Genomic DNA, 12,643 nt, shown 5'->3' with positions numbered 1-12,643 from the left:
GCTTGACCAAGTATACACTGGCGTAACTTCGAACGCGGAATACTTTTTAAAATCGCTAGTATCACTAGTATCTGACAGGTTATTCGTATAAAAAATCCTATCCCAGAGAAGAAGAAAGAAGAAGAAATTAGAATTTTGAGAGAAGAGGAAATCCTGAAGAAAGGCCAGGTCAAGAGCACCCTAAACCGGCGAGCGTGTATGAGGAATGTTATGAAAGTGAAGGAAGGATAGAGGAATGTCAGGATCGTAGCAAGTGGAAATCCGTGGTCTCTGCCTACCCCTCCGGGAAATAGGCGTGATTATATGTATGTATGTATTCGTATAAAGATACAAGCAAATTCAGTCTTTATGGTAAGCGACAAAGTTACCTTTTGATTGAGAACGTCACAATATATAATATTTGTAATACTATATTAATATTACCTAGTACTTATTTCAGATAATTGGTATTATTGGTATACCTACATGGTTCTATTTATGAGATAATTTGGTAGCTAACTATACTTTAAATATAGTGTTTATCTGGCACAAATATATTACACTAAATAATGGTACAAGCGCTCGACATGCTAATGCCCAATAGATGACACCCTGCTGTCACCTCTATTGACAATGACTTAAGTTTCAAGATGACATGTACTGAGACCGCGTCGAGCACCAGTACCACCACCTTATCACGAATTCAACAATTTAACCAAACCCAACGTCCCATTACTCCAATTATCCATAATTACGCTCCAAAGCAAAATCAATACGAAATTTAGTTAATAATTGATTAAGCTATACAGGTAGCCCCATTTAGATCGGTCAGTATGGGAAAATCTGAAACTATAAGACATACGACGATCTCTTCTTAGGAACCATGTCATCGATTTTAGTAACAAGAAAAACTGCATTCATACATTTAAAAAAATGTGTACTCAGCTCGGGAATCGAATCCGGACGTTTTGAAAAATAAAACTACCTAACACTATTTCTATTTAGATATCGATTGTGTTGGTCTCAAGCAGTAAATGTTACTATTAAACATGATGTCTGAAATGAATAAAATGCATTGTTTCCATATCCTTTAATTTATTTTATTATAGTAAGTTTTCGAAATGACCACCATTTTTTTCAATACATTTTACATATTTTTTTTATGTATATGAATGCAGTTTTTCTTGTTACTAAAATCGATGACATGGTTCCTAAGAAGAGATCGTCGTATGTCTTATAGTTTCAGATTTTCCCATACTGACCGATTTAAATGGGCCACCCTGTATACACGGATAACGAATCTCCCCTCTATTGTTCTTTCGTCTAACTAATTGCTTCCTAAAACCTCGATTTTGTCTTTTATTTTGGATCAAAGAGGACAATGGTGACGTCAGGGGACAATGTGCCGGGCATTCTTTGGTGTGTCGCTGGCTTTACAATGGGACGAGATTGTGAGGACTAGTACCGTAAATTTTACCAGGAGAGCTAGTAATGTAATAATACTTAAAGAGTTTGGAAACTTTTGAGAGTCTTGAGATGTTTTAGATGCATTTAGAAAAACGCGGATTCGAATCCTGGTAAGGGCATTTGTTTGTGTGTTTATCACAAATATTTGTTCCTGAGTTATGGATGTTTTCTAATAGTGTAGGCCACTCCTCTAATACAGCCATACTCTAAGTGTGTTCCGCGGAACCCTAGGGTTCCGCGACACCCCTGCAGGGGTTCCGCAAGAATTTAGAACACTTATGCTTTAGTCGCTTCGAAAAATTTTACTATGCAAAAAACACACTTCTAAAACTATTGTTTTATTGTAGGGTTCCATCAAGTATTTCGCTTTCCAAAAGGGTTCCGTCAAAAAAAAGATTGAGAACCGCTGCTCTAATACAATAATATTTTCGATAAAAATAAAAGTGACGTACGGGATGCCCAAACTGACAAGCAGAATTACGAAGCGTACCCTGTCACATTAGTGAGGGAAAATCACGAGAAATGAGATCGGAGATTTAGAAGGTTCATATGATTCCATAAAAAGCTATATTTTATTTAAGAATATTGTCTTTACCTTCAAACATACGAAATTGGCCACTACAAACTCCACCAAGTATAATTAAGTTTTATGAGATGTCCGAATACTAGGAATAATACAAAAGAACTATTGTCCAGTTCAATGTATAAGAAAATCTCTTAAGTAACATACAGGGTAAGTAAGTAAAATTTTAAGTATTGTACCTATAACAGACGTTGTAGAATTGTAGATATCCCAAAGGATTGCATTTATAAAATAGTTAAACATAACTTACTGAGATATACCACAAACTGAACTGGGCTTAGTTGCAAAAATGCATATTTTTTATAAAAAAAAAGAACTAAACACTTTTTCGTGACAATCACAAACATGTACAGTCGCCATCAGATGTAACGGAGCGGCCAACGTGTTCACAAATAACTGAACACGCACCGCCTTGATAATAGAGGCGTGTTCACATATTTGTGCGCACGTTGGCCGCTCCGTTACATCTGATGGCGATTGTACAGACAACAAAAGCAGAACAGAGCATTAGGTGCGCATCACCCACAATTTTTTTTTGACTGTATAATATAACAACATTTATTTATATAATTAATATACCGGGTGTGGCCTGTAACATGAGCAAAAAAATAAACGGTAGCCTGTACTCCTCATACTGACCAACATTTGTTCAGCGACTTTTAAAAATAACTATAACATATACACTTTAAAGTTTATTCTAAGGCGCAATGTATTGCGAATTTTGTTATGTTTAAGGCGTGACAAGCAACGTCAATCACAATGATATGGCGTGGCGATGGCGTCCATTGAAGATAATATTTATTTTGTATGAAAAATAGGGAGTCTAAATACTTCATAATATTTAAAAGTTGTTGAACAAAAGTGTCACGGTTTGAGGAGTACAATGTATGTTTTAATTATTTGCTCGTGTTACAGGCCACACCCGGTATAGATTGGTACTACTAAACTAAATTAATAACTAGCTTAAATCTAAAATAGGCCCTTGAGCATTGTACCAAGGATGCTGGCGGCATTTCCTCGTTCAAACCGATTCAATGCCTCAAATGCTTCCAATGCTTGAATATTTTCATTTTCAATGCCTCCAGATAAAATCCCAACACATTTTCACATATTATTATGACATTTTCCCTCATACTCAGTTTCGCACTATCAAATCAACCTTGTATCTAAAATCCACAGACGGCTTATCTAACCAAATTGCTAATGTATGATATAATTACATTAATTAACTAATGGAACTTTGAACCTAGGCACAAAGTTCTAGGCGTTTGACTAGTTATATCTATAAAATAGAGGTCGGTAGTTATAACATGTAAGTGATATTATCTAGTGTTTACAGTGGCATTGATAATTACATATGTACATTAAACTGATATTTGATAATATTACTGGTAGAAATCTAATAACTGAGGTCCTTAGCTTATACGGCTTTTATAATATTGTTTGACATGACATGACACATTGTGTAAAAATCGTGAAAGTTTCAATCAGTGTTTAATAAAAATAAATAAATTGGACTGTGGAAATAGGTAACGCAATTTTAACCCTAAAATATCAATAATTATGATTTTTGGACGTACAGAAACTAAAAATTAAATAAACATGCCCTTGAAAATGAAAACTTGGATATTGCATGCAAATTACTGCACCTTATAAAACAAAGTCCTTCGCCGCGTCTGTCTGTTTGTGTGTATGTATGCTAGCGATAAACTCAAAAACTACTAAACGGATTTTCTTGCAGTTTTCACCTATCAATAAAGTGATTCTTGAGGAATGACGAAGGTGTAGGTGTGTAATTTGTTAAGATTTTATGTAACCCATGCGAAGCCGGGGCGAGTCGCTAGTACTTCATAAACATAACTTCTCTTACTAAAGTTACCAAAAAACATGACCGATCGCCATATATTTCCTAAGGCTAAGGCGTGTTTGTATAACAATCATCATAACTTTGACGCACAAAACGCCTTAAAGCCGTATACACACTATCCTGACGAGGGTCGGCGTTAATGCTCAAATGCTCGAACACCCTAATTTCCCTATCTGCGTTCCCATTGGGTAAACGAGCGCGGGCGAATTGATGTCTAGGATCAACCAATTTAGCGTGACCTTTTGATTTTTAAGGAAGAATAAGAATAAGAAATAATTTATTTGTAAGCCCAAACACAAGGGAAAAAATTATACAAAACAGAAAAACATAAAAACGATAGAGTGCCACGAAATGGTCTCATCTCAACATGCGTTCCGTACTTGCAAAAAATGCAAAAATGCTTTTTCACTTCTCATGCTCAAAAATTGCACCTTTATATCGTGCGTAGACGACATAAAATCGCATTTTATGCTCTAGAGCATAAAAGTAAAATTTTCTTCTAAGACTAAGGTAATCGGTCTTAACAGCCAAACAGTTAAAACATATTGCACAATTTTCCTGAGCAATAAAATTGTGTAGATGACAAAACTTGTTATATTATTTTATTTTTGCTACAATTTATTAGAAATCCGTATTTTCTGTCATTAAATTTAGTAAATCACATATAGATGGTCAAGCAGATCTTGTCAGTAGAAAAAGGCGGCAAATTTGAAAAATGTAGGCGCGAAGGGATATCGTCTCATAGAAAATTTGAATTTCGCGCCTTTTTCTACTGACAAGATTTGCTTGACCATCTATAAAATAGGAGTCGATTATCGTTCAAAAATGCTCCGAAATGTTTGACTTGGCAGAAAACCAAGCGTCTGAAACTCTGGTCACATATTGAAAATTAAAAAAAAAAAATTAAAAAGTTAGTTGGCGGGAATTGGTTATGTATTATGTTCTTTCGCTTTACGACAATTTCGTGGTGTAAATTGCCGTGAAAATGTGTTTTATTTTCCTCGCAATCGAAGTGAAAAGCAGAGTGTACAACAAGGGCATAAATGTCCATTTTTACCCTCGTCTACTATTTTGGTCTTCGCTTCGCTCAGACCAAAAAATTGCCTCGGGTATAAATGGGTCACTTTATGCCCTTGTTGTACAATCTACTATTGGATGTCCGTCCGGCTGCTCACCTCTAAAATGGCTGAGCCATACATTAATTCAGTTAGTTAGACAAATACAGACATTTATTTTGGGCCCTTTTATCTTAGGTACAAAGATATCTGAGAGAAATTTGTAGATATAATTATAACACTTAATTTTAAAGTAAGGATTTTCATACCAGCCGAAGCTGTGTGTCGATATAATTATAACCCTTAATTTTAAAGTTCCGAAAGCAGTGCTGCCCTTTACACATTTCTCGCACACCTCCAATACTGGTTTACCTGAGTATATGACTCTTTAACCGAATGGAATTACGTTTCTGCTCAAGCAGTGATATATTGGCGAACATTTTTTATCCCGAATCTTTTGTGCATTCTACTTCAATTTGGCCTGACGCTGATTTATGGCCAGTGTGGAGGTGACTTTATTTTAATTTGATGATGAAAGATTTTTAAGAGATTTTGTAGAGTCAGCTTCAGATGGCTTTGAAAGGAAAAGGTTTTCTTATATTTTCTATTGTGAGCTTTTTACCTTTATGAACAGATAGATTCACAAAATTTCTCCATTTTAGCCACTCCTACAATAGGATGCTTAAAGCATTTAGTAACTGTAGACGTCATGGCTGTCATTTTCTGTAAGAAACAGTCTGCCGATTTTTGCAGGGGCGGGGACGTCAAATGTATTGCTTTCTGGGTCAAACAGAAAACTGTGTTACGTCTTTCCTGTAGACATACACAAGAGTTAAGGGCTATAAAGGTTAATTTTCTTATTTAACCCTTATCCACGTGAAAAGGTCCTCCTTTTATTTAGAGAACTATGATAAAATCATTACTTACATGCCCACAAGCTGTTAACTATTGCCCACAGGAGAGAAAAATGTACAGTTCGCGCGAACACACTACTTTTCTCTCCTGTGGGCAATAGTTAACGGCTTGTGGGCATGTAAGTAATGATTTTATCATAGTTCTCTAAATAAAAGGAGGGCCTTTTCACGTGGATAAGGGTTAAATAAGAAAATTAACCTTAATAGCCCTTAACTCTTGTGTATGTCTACAGGAAAGACGTAACACAGTTTTCTGTTTGACCCTCCTACATGATTTGTACGTAACGTACAAATAGCCATGTCCATACAAAGTTTTTCGGCAGAGGGGTAAGCTCTTAAAGGCGACTCCAGTTATTAAATGCTCTAAGATAGGATGTGCCACCAATAATGAGACGTAAACCTGTAAAATAAGTATGTAGGTACCTAAGTTTCATCAGTTTTTAAACACTGGAACATTTTACCTTAAACAAAAGTCATAGAGTTAAGTTTAACGTTTCATTAATTTCTATCCGTTTTAAAAGCAATGGCGTCACAGATATGTATCTGTGTATCTGTGCTTCAAATATTGTAACTTTTGAATCACTTCCCGGTGTCCGATTGAGCTGAAATTTAGCATAGCAAACAATCCAATATGCTAACATGGAGCTGATCTGATGATACAGTCGGAAGATAGCCAATTCGATGTAAACACATTGAGTTTAAGCTCATAAGGAGGATCTCGAGAAGTACTTGATAGACATGCAAAGGACAGAAATTACAGTAAGTATAAAAGTGTGTATCAAAAAGTATTAAAGACTGTAACTTGTTCCATGGTTAATGTGACATGAACATGACGTCAATCACACGCAAAAATCTAAGGCACGAACAATAAAAGGTAATCCCTTTCGGCGAGTAATTTCGATCACAATGGTCGAATCTCGGCCGCTCCTAATGACTTAGAGACAAAAAGTTGGCCAAGAGCATATCGGGCATCGTAGCAAGAAGGTTCTGTAGCTCTTATTACTCGTACAGGGGTCTCCAGTTATGAAGGGTTCTGTGACAGGTGTCATCATAGTGTCATTGACATATTTCTAAAGTCATAATCATATGACTTTAGAAATATGAGTCTATGAACTAAAAGCTTATGAGCTTATGACATTGAGTGGGAAAAATAAATCTTATACCTTTAAACGACCAATTCTTGTAAGTACATATACTTGTTTATTTAGTAGGCTTACCTACGTCTAATTTAGTTTATCTTCTAACTTTGCCATCAAAGACCAGCTAGAATCTGCCATGTCTCTAATACTCGTGTAATAATAATGGATACGGGGTTCTTCATTGGGTTGCGGTACCCCAAAATCGGCCGATTCTTCGAGATAATCACATGTATGTTTTTGCCACGTGAACGGTTTTTGCGAGACCTTGTTAAGGCGGTACAGGGCAGGCCCTGGGACCTTTCGGGCCGTTTTTTCAGCGATCCCAAATCGGGGATGGATTCATGAGGTTTTTCAGTAGGATCGACTTTAGTAGTAGAGCGAATATCAGATGACTTTACGGCTTGAGCTGGTAGACTAAAAAAATCTAGGCTACCTACAGTACCTATAAGGTGAGTTGGAGTGCGTAATGTAATGTTATAATTCTAGTCGGTAAAGTTAACCTTTACAAAGTTAATTAAAGCAATAAAAGAAGTCGAGAACAAATTAACGATGTCATAAATACTGATTGTAGCTGGTAATCTAGACTAGGTTCTAGGTTTTCCAAGAAATATTGAGCCTATTCTGAGGTTCTAAATACTTATACTTAAGTTGCAATAGTTATAAAAAATATAACTGAATTGTATGGAATTAAAAGCTACGAACATTAACCTAATTAATCACTGAAAAGTTGCTGAAAAGGCTATCCGAAGAACATGATCATTATTTAGACCTATTAACAAGTATTTAATTAGATTGAAGCGCGAAAAACATTGGGGTTTTTGATCTATCTACTTATAGTCAGCATTAAAAGTTATTTAACTAACCAGACCAGGCGATCAAAAGAATCTTAGCACTATTTATAAGGTTTATTAACTTTAAAAGAGTCGTTTCTACTGGTTTCTACTTTAAACAAGAGTATTTTCTAAATCCAGTGACATTTTTGACCAGTGCAAAAATGCAAACGTGTCAAAAATCTCGTCGGCATGTACAAGCAAAGAACCAGATCCAAGATGGCTCTAACGTTACAGTTATAGTTGTTTACATAATGTACTTATTTTTTCTCACTCTTACACGCCGTATAAAACATGAAACCCCATTGTTGCAGTGGCATGCTCGACGGTGACGGTGACCAAGTGCCAGGCCGCGCTGCGCACGCTGCAGGCGTTCCCATTCTTCAAGCCGACCTGCCTCTGCCGCGAGCCGAACGTGGACCCCGAGTGCAACTCCTTCCGCGACTTCCTGTTTGATCATCCTTGCGTCTTCGTCATGAAGAAGGGTGAGTTTGTGACCAGGTGCCAGGCGCTGCGGACTCTGCAGGCGTTCCCTTTCTTCAAGCCGACCTGCCTCTGCCGCGAGCCCAACGTGGACCCAGAGTGCAACTCCTTCCGCGACTTCCTGTTTGATCATCCTTGCGTCTTCGTCATGAAGAAGGGTGAGTAATTTGTTATTTTTCTTTTCTTTTTAATGTTCTCTTTGTTCTTTACTTTCTTTGTTTTCTTTCTTTAACTCCTATTATTGATATTCTTTCTTTTCTTTCCTGCCTTCCTTTCCTTTTTCTATCCTTTTGCTTTCCTGACTTTTTCTTATCTTTTCTTCATTTCTCGCTGTTAACTTTTTCCTTCACTGTTCTAATTTTGCTCCGATAACAATCCTAATATACTTTTAATGGCTGAACAGACTTCTTAAATGATTACAATTAAAAGAAAGCTGTTCCACTACTTGAGAGCATTATGATTAACGAAATATAATTTACATCGATCACTCGAACAACTTGTATGCCGAATCGGTCAACTATACCTACAAAATACTGACGACGATATGTCTCTTTCAGAGAAAGACCCCTACCCCGTGGAAACCCTGCCGACCTGCACCTACGCCCTGAGTGTCTGCCACAACGAGAAAGCCTGCTCCGTACTGTTTGACCGCTTCAAGAACGCTTGCAAGGCCCGCGATGGGGAGTGTCGTATGGAAGACCGGTAAATATGTCTGCCTTTTGATCATCGTTGACCTAAAACCTCTACCCCGTGGAAACCCTGCCGACCTGCAGCTACGCCCTGAGTGTCTGCCAAAACGAGAAAGCCTGCTCCGTACTGTTTGACCGCTTCAAGAACGCTTGCAAGGCCCGCGATGGGGAGTGTCGTATGGAAGACCGGTAAATATGACTGTCTTTTGACCATTGTTGACCAATAACAGTCTACCTAAGACCCCTACCCCGTGGAAACCCTGCCGACCTGCACATATGCCCTGAGTGTCTGCCACAACGAGAAAGCCTGTTCCGTACTGTTTGACCGCTTCAAGAACGCTTGCAAAGCCCGCGATGGAGAGTGTCGTATGGAAGCCCGGTAAAATATTTCTCTCCTTTGACCGCCACTAGGATGCCACAACGAGAAAGCCTGCTCCGTACTCTTAGGCCTCTTTTAAATGTTTGCAAGGCTTGTAATGGAGACTGTCGTATGGAAGACCGTTAAATACAGAAAGTAAATTCATTCTTACTTGTCTTATCATGTAAACAAACGTGACGTCAAAGTGACATTCCAACAATACGATTCATAGACAATCTAGAGATTGTAATGTCAGAAGTGATCCGTTCGTTACTGCGATTATTGATGAAAAATTTATAAGAAATGAATATTTCAGTGGTTATTTGCTTGATTTCAATACCTTGTACGTTTCTTTAAGTATACAACAACATCTTAAATGATGATTATTGTATTGTGTAATTCCAGAGAAAAGTGTGATAATGTCTTCGAAAAGTGTTTGTTTACATCATAGGACAAGTAATGAATATACTTTATGTCTGTCATTTGCTAGGCATTTTTCGCCAGTCGACATCCATTGTACCTAATATCTAAGTATATGACTTACAAATTTAAATAAAACAGATGTTGCATTATGTTTGTATCAAGTCTCACATGGAAATGACACATTCCTGGGCCGAGCTATGACCGCACCCTAACAGAAATATAAATATCATATCCAATAAGTAATAACATAACTATGTACTTTGTCTAATTAACATGGTCGCCCTAAATCTACTTGGCGCCGTTCTGTGGAGCAAGAGCTGGGTGTATTGGGGATGGGGTGGGAGGAGGCTACCCAAGATGACTCGAGGGCAGGGTTTTCCTAACTTTTTAACCTTAGAGCCACCCACAGCGACGTGAGACTTATTACTAACCACATTCGCAGCGAGGCCTGCCGCGAGGCCTGGGCCGGCCTCCGCCTGTCCCCCCTCTTCGGCTGCATCTGCCCCAACACGCACATGAAGAAGCGCTGCGACCGCATCTTCGCCGTCGTCAACCACAACCCCTGCGTCGGTGAGTACGCATCCTTATAGATTCGTTGTGTGCCGCGAGTTTTGAGTGAGAAACGATGGGTGGGGTTTCGAAAAGAGTACGATGGGTTGTTGCGAGTTTTAAATGGGGTGAAATTGCAAATTATTGTTAATTTATTTCCATCATACCAATACGTCGGCATAAAATAGTGCAAAATATTGAAACCACAAAATTGACAAGTAGATGGCACAGTTCGTCGATGGCAATTTGTCTAACACAGCTCACAACTACTACAATATTTTATTGTTCGAGTGTAGGCGTCTCAATATCTCTAGATACGTATATGGATGGAGCGTGATGAGACACATTCTATCCTGATTGGCGAAAAAGTACAAACGATAGAGTAGAGTGGAGGAAACGAGGAGAGACCTTTATCCAGCAGTGTCCAATCAGAATAATAAAATAATAAAAAAGCTAATTGAGGTTTAAAAAATGTTTAGTTATAAATAAGAAAGTGGTTCAAGTTGTAAGTAAATCAGTTGTCTAGGAAATTTAAAGGGGTTACATGGGTTAGTGAGTTCTAAAAACCCTGTAATAGAGTATTCCGACCAACACCAACTTGCTAACTAAAGAAACACTATTTTTAACCGACTTCCAAATCCCAAAGGAGGAGGTTATCAATTCAATTGTATGTTTTTTTTTATACCGATTTTGAAAATTATTTTTTTGATTGTATGTATATGCATACAGATTGGTCTCGTTTTTGTCAAAACCCAGTTCTGATGATGGGATCCATGAGGAATCGAAGGAACTCCTCAAATCTTAAAGGCATACATATAGTGATTGTTGTGTTTTTATCAACAAATCAAGCATAAACATTTAAAAAAGTGACATTTGAGGAAGTGGAACTGCTGACGATGACCAGAACGAAACTCTTTAACGACGCATAGCTCGCGTTTGGCGATTTTTCCTCTTCGTTATGTTTGTTAAGCAAGTTAGGTTTTTAAGCCATATTTATGTCAAGCTCAAGTTTTGAACATGGGATCCATGAGGAATCGAGGGAACTCCTCAAATCTTAAAGGCATACGTATAGAATTTTTTGTATTTTCATCATAAAATCAAGCATTTGATGAAGTGGAACTGCTGATGATGATCAGAACAGAACTCTTCAACGACGCATTGTACACCTATGGTGATTTCGAATTTCGATTTTGACTTGGACTGGGACCCGGACTCGGACCCAGACCCGGACTCGTACCCGGATCCGGTTCGGACACGGACCTGGACTCGGACCCGGACTCGGACTCAGACCCGGACCTTGACCCGGAAAACCACTATGATACCTAAACTAAATAAACCACTATGATTATCTATCAATTCTATCATAAAATGTAGGTATAAAGTATGATGATGCCAAACCCCTCCCGCTCAAATCCCCGTACACCGCACCGCATGCGCCGTTAAGTGGGTTAGGTTAGGTTTGAACTGCGATCCTCACAGAACCGAACAAAAGTGGGTTAGGTTAGGTTAGAACTGCGAGCCTTACAGAAACGAAATGCTACTAGAAAAGTGGGTTTGATTAGATTCGAACTGCGATCCTCACAGAACCGAACTGCTATCAGAGAAGTGGGTTAGGTTAGGCTAGAACTACGACCCTTACAGAAACGAAATGCTACTAGAAAAGTGGGTTTGATTAGGTTCGAACTGCGATCCTCACAGAACCGAACTGCTATCAGAGAAGTGGGTTAGGTTAGGCTAGAACTACGACCCTTACAGAAACGAAATGCTACTAGAAAAGTGGGTGGTTTTACCTCGTTTTCTACATAGTGCACCATCTACCATAATCGTTCACCGGGCCCTATAGAAGTCGTTTTTTTTTCTTAAAAAATATTATTAGATCGAGCTATGTAGCTATACCTAGCCTAGGTTATAAAAACATGCAAGTCAATTACGACAGGCGCGAGGAGAAATTGAATTAAAATAATCCTATTTTAATTCAAGCCCAAAATTCCGCAAACCTACCCGGTCAATTTTAAAAATAAAATATCAGCCTCTAAATATCGTTACGGAAGGTTCAGTGACATTCTCGATATTTTCGGTTAAGCGAAAAGCCAAATCCGGTCACGTTCGTCGTTCAATGCACCATTACTTATGTGACTGTCCTTATGTAAGCCGTATTGCAAAGGCATAGGGTTCATCGATGATTAGTTAACAGGGGGCTAACGCAAAATTGTTATTTTCATATTGATTTTTTTTACACATTTCAATTAAAGGCAAATGCCATTAAAAAATCACACTTAAACTAGAATACCTTTATTTGCAAGAGCA

The 12,643-nt window shown here is 38.0% G+C and overlaps 1 protein-coding gene across 1 annotated transcript in view; it reads left to right on the top strand.

Annotated features, from left to right (window-relative positions):
- Window positions 1–7,166: 7,166 nt before the first annotated feature.
- LOC134801637 (uncharacterized) overlaps window positions 7,167–12,643 on the top strand; it is a 66,366-nt gene continuing 60,889 nt past the window's right edge. The window contains exons 1-4 of the mRNA XM_063774255.1: window positions 7,167–7,233; window positions 8,149–8,475; window positions 8,875–9,019; window positions 10,230–10,357. Coding sequence (XP_063630325.1) covers window positions 7,167–7,233; window positions 8,149–8,475; window positions 8,875–9,019; window positions 10,230–10,357 — 667 coding nt within the window. The remainder of the gene's footprint in view (window positions 7,234–8,148; window positions 8,476–8,874; window positions 9,020–10,229; window positions 10,358–12,643) is intronic.

This window comes from Cydia splendana, chromosome 22 (assembly GCF_910591565.1).
Source record: "Cydia splendana chromosome 22, ilCydSple1.2, whole genome shotgun sequence".
NCBI lineage: Eukaryota > Metazoa > Arthropoda > Insecta > Lepidoptera > Tortricidae > Cydia > Cydia splendana.
The sequence above is the reverse complement of the archived record's forward strand: the minus strand, read 5'-3'. Positions and strand labels throughout refer to the sequence as shown.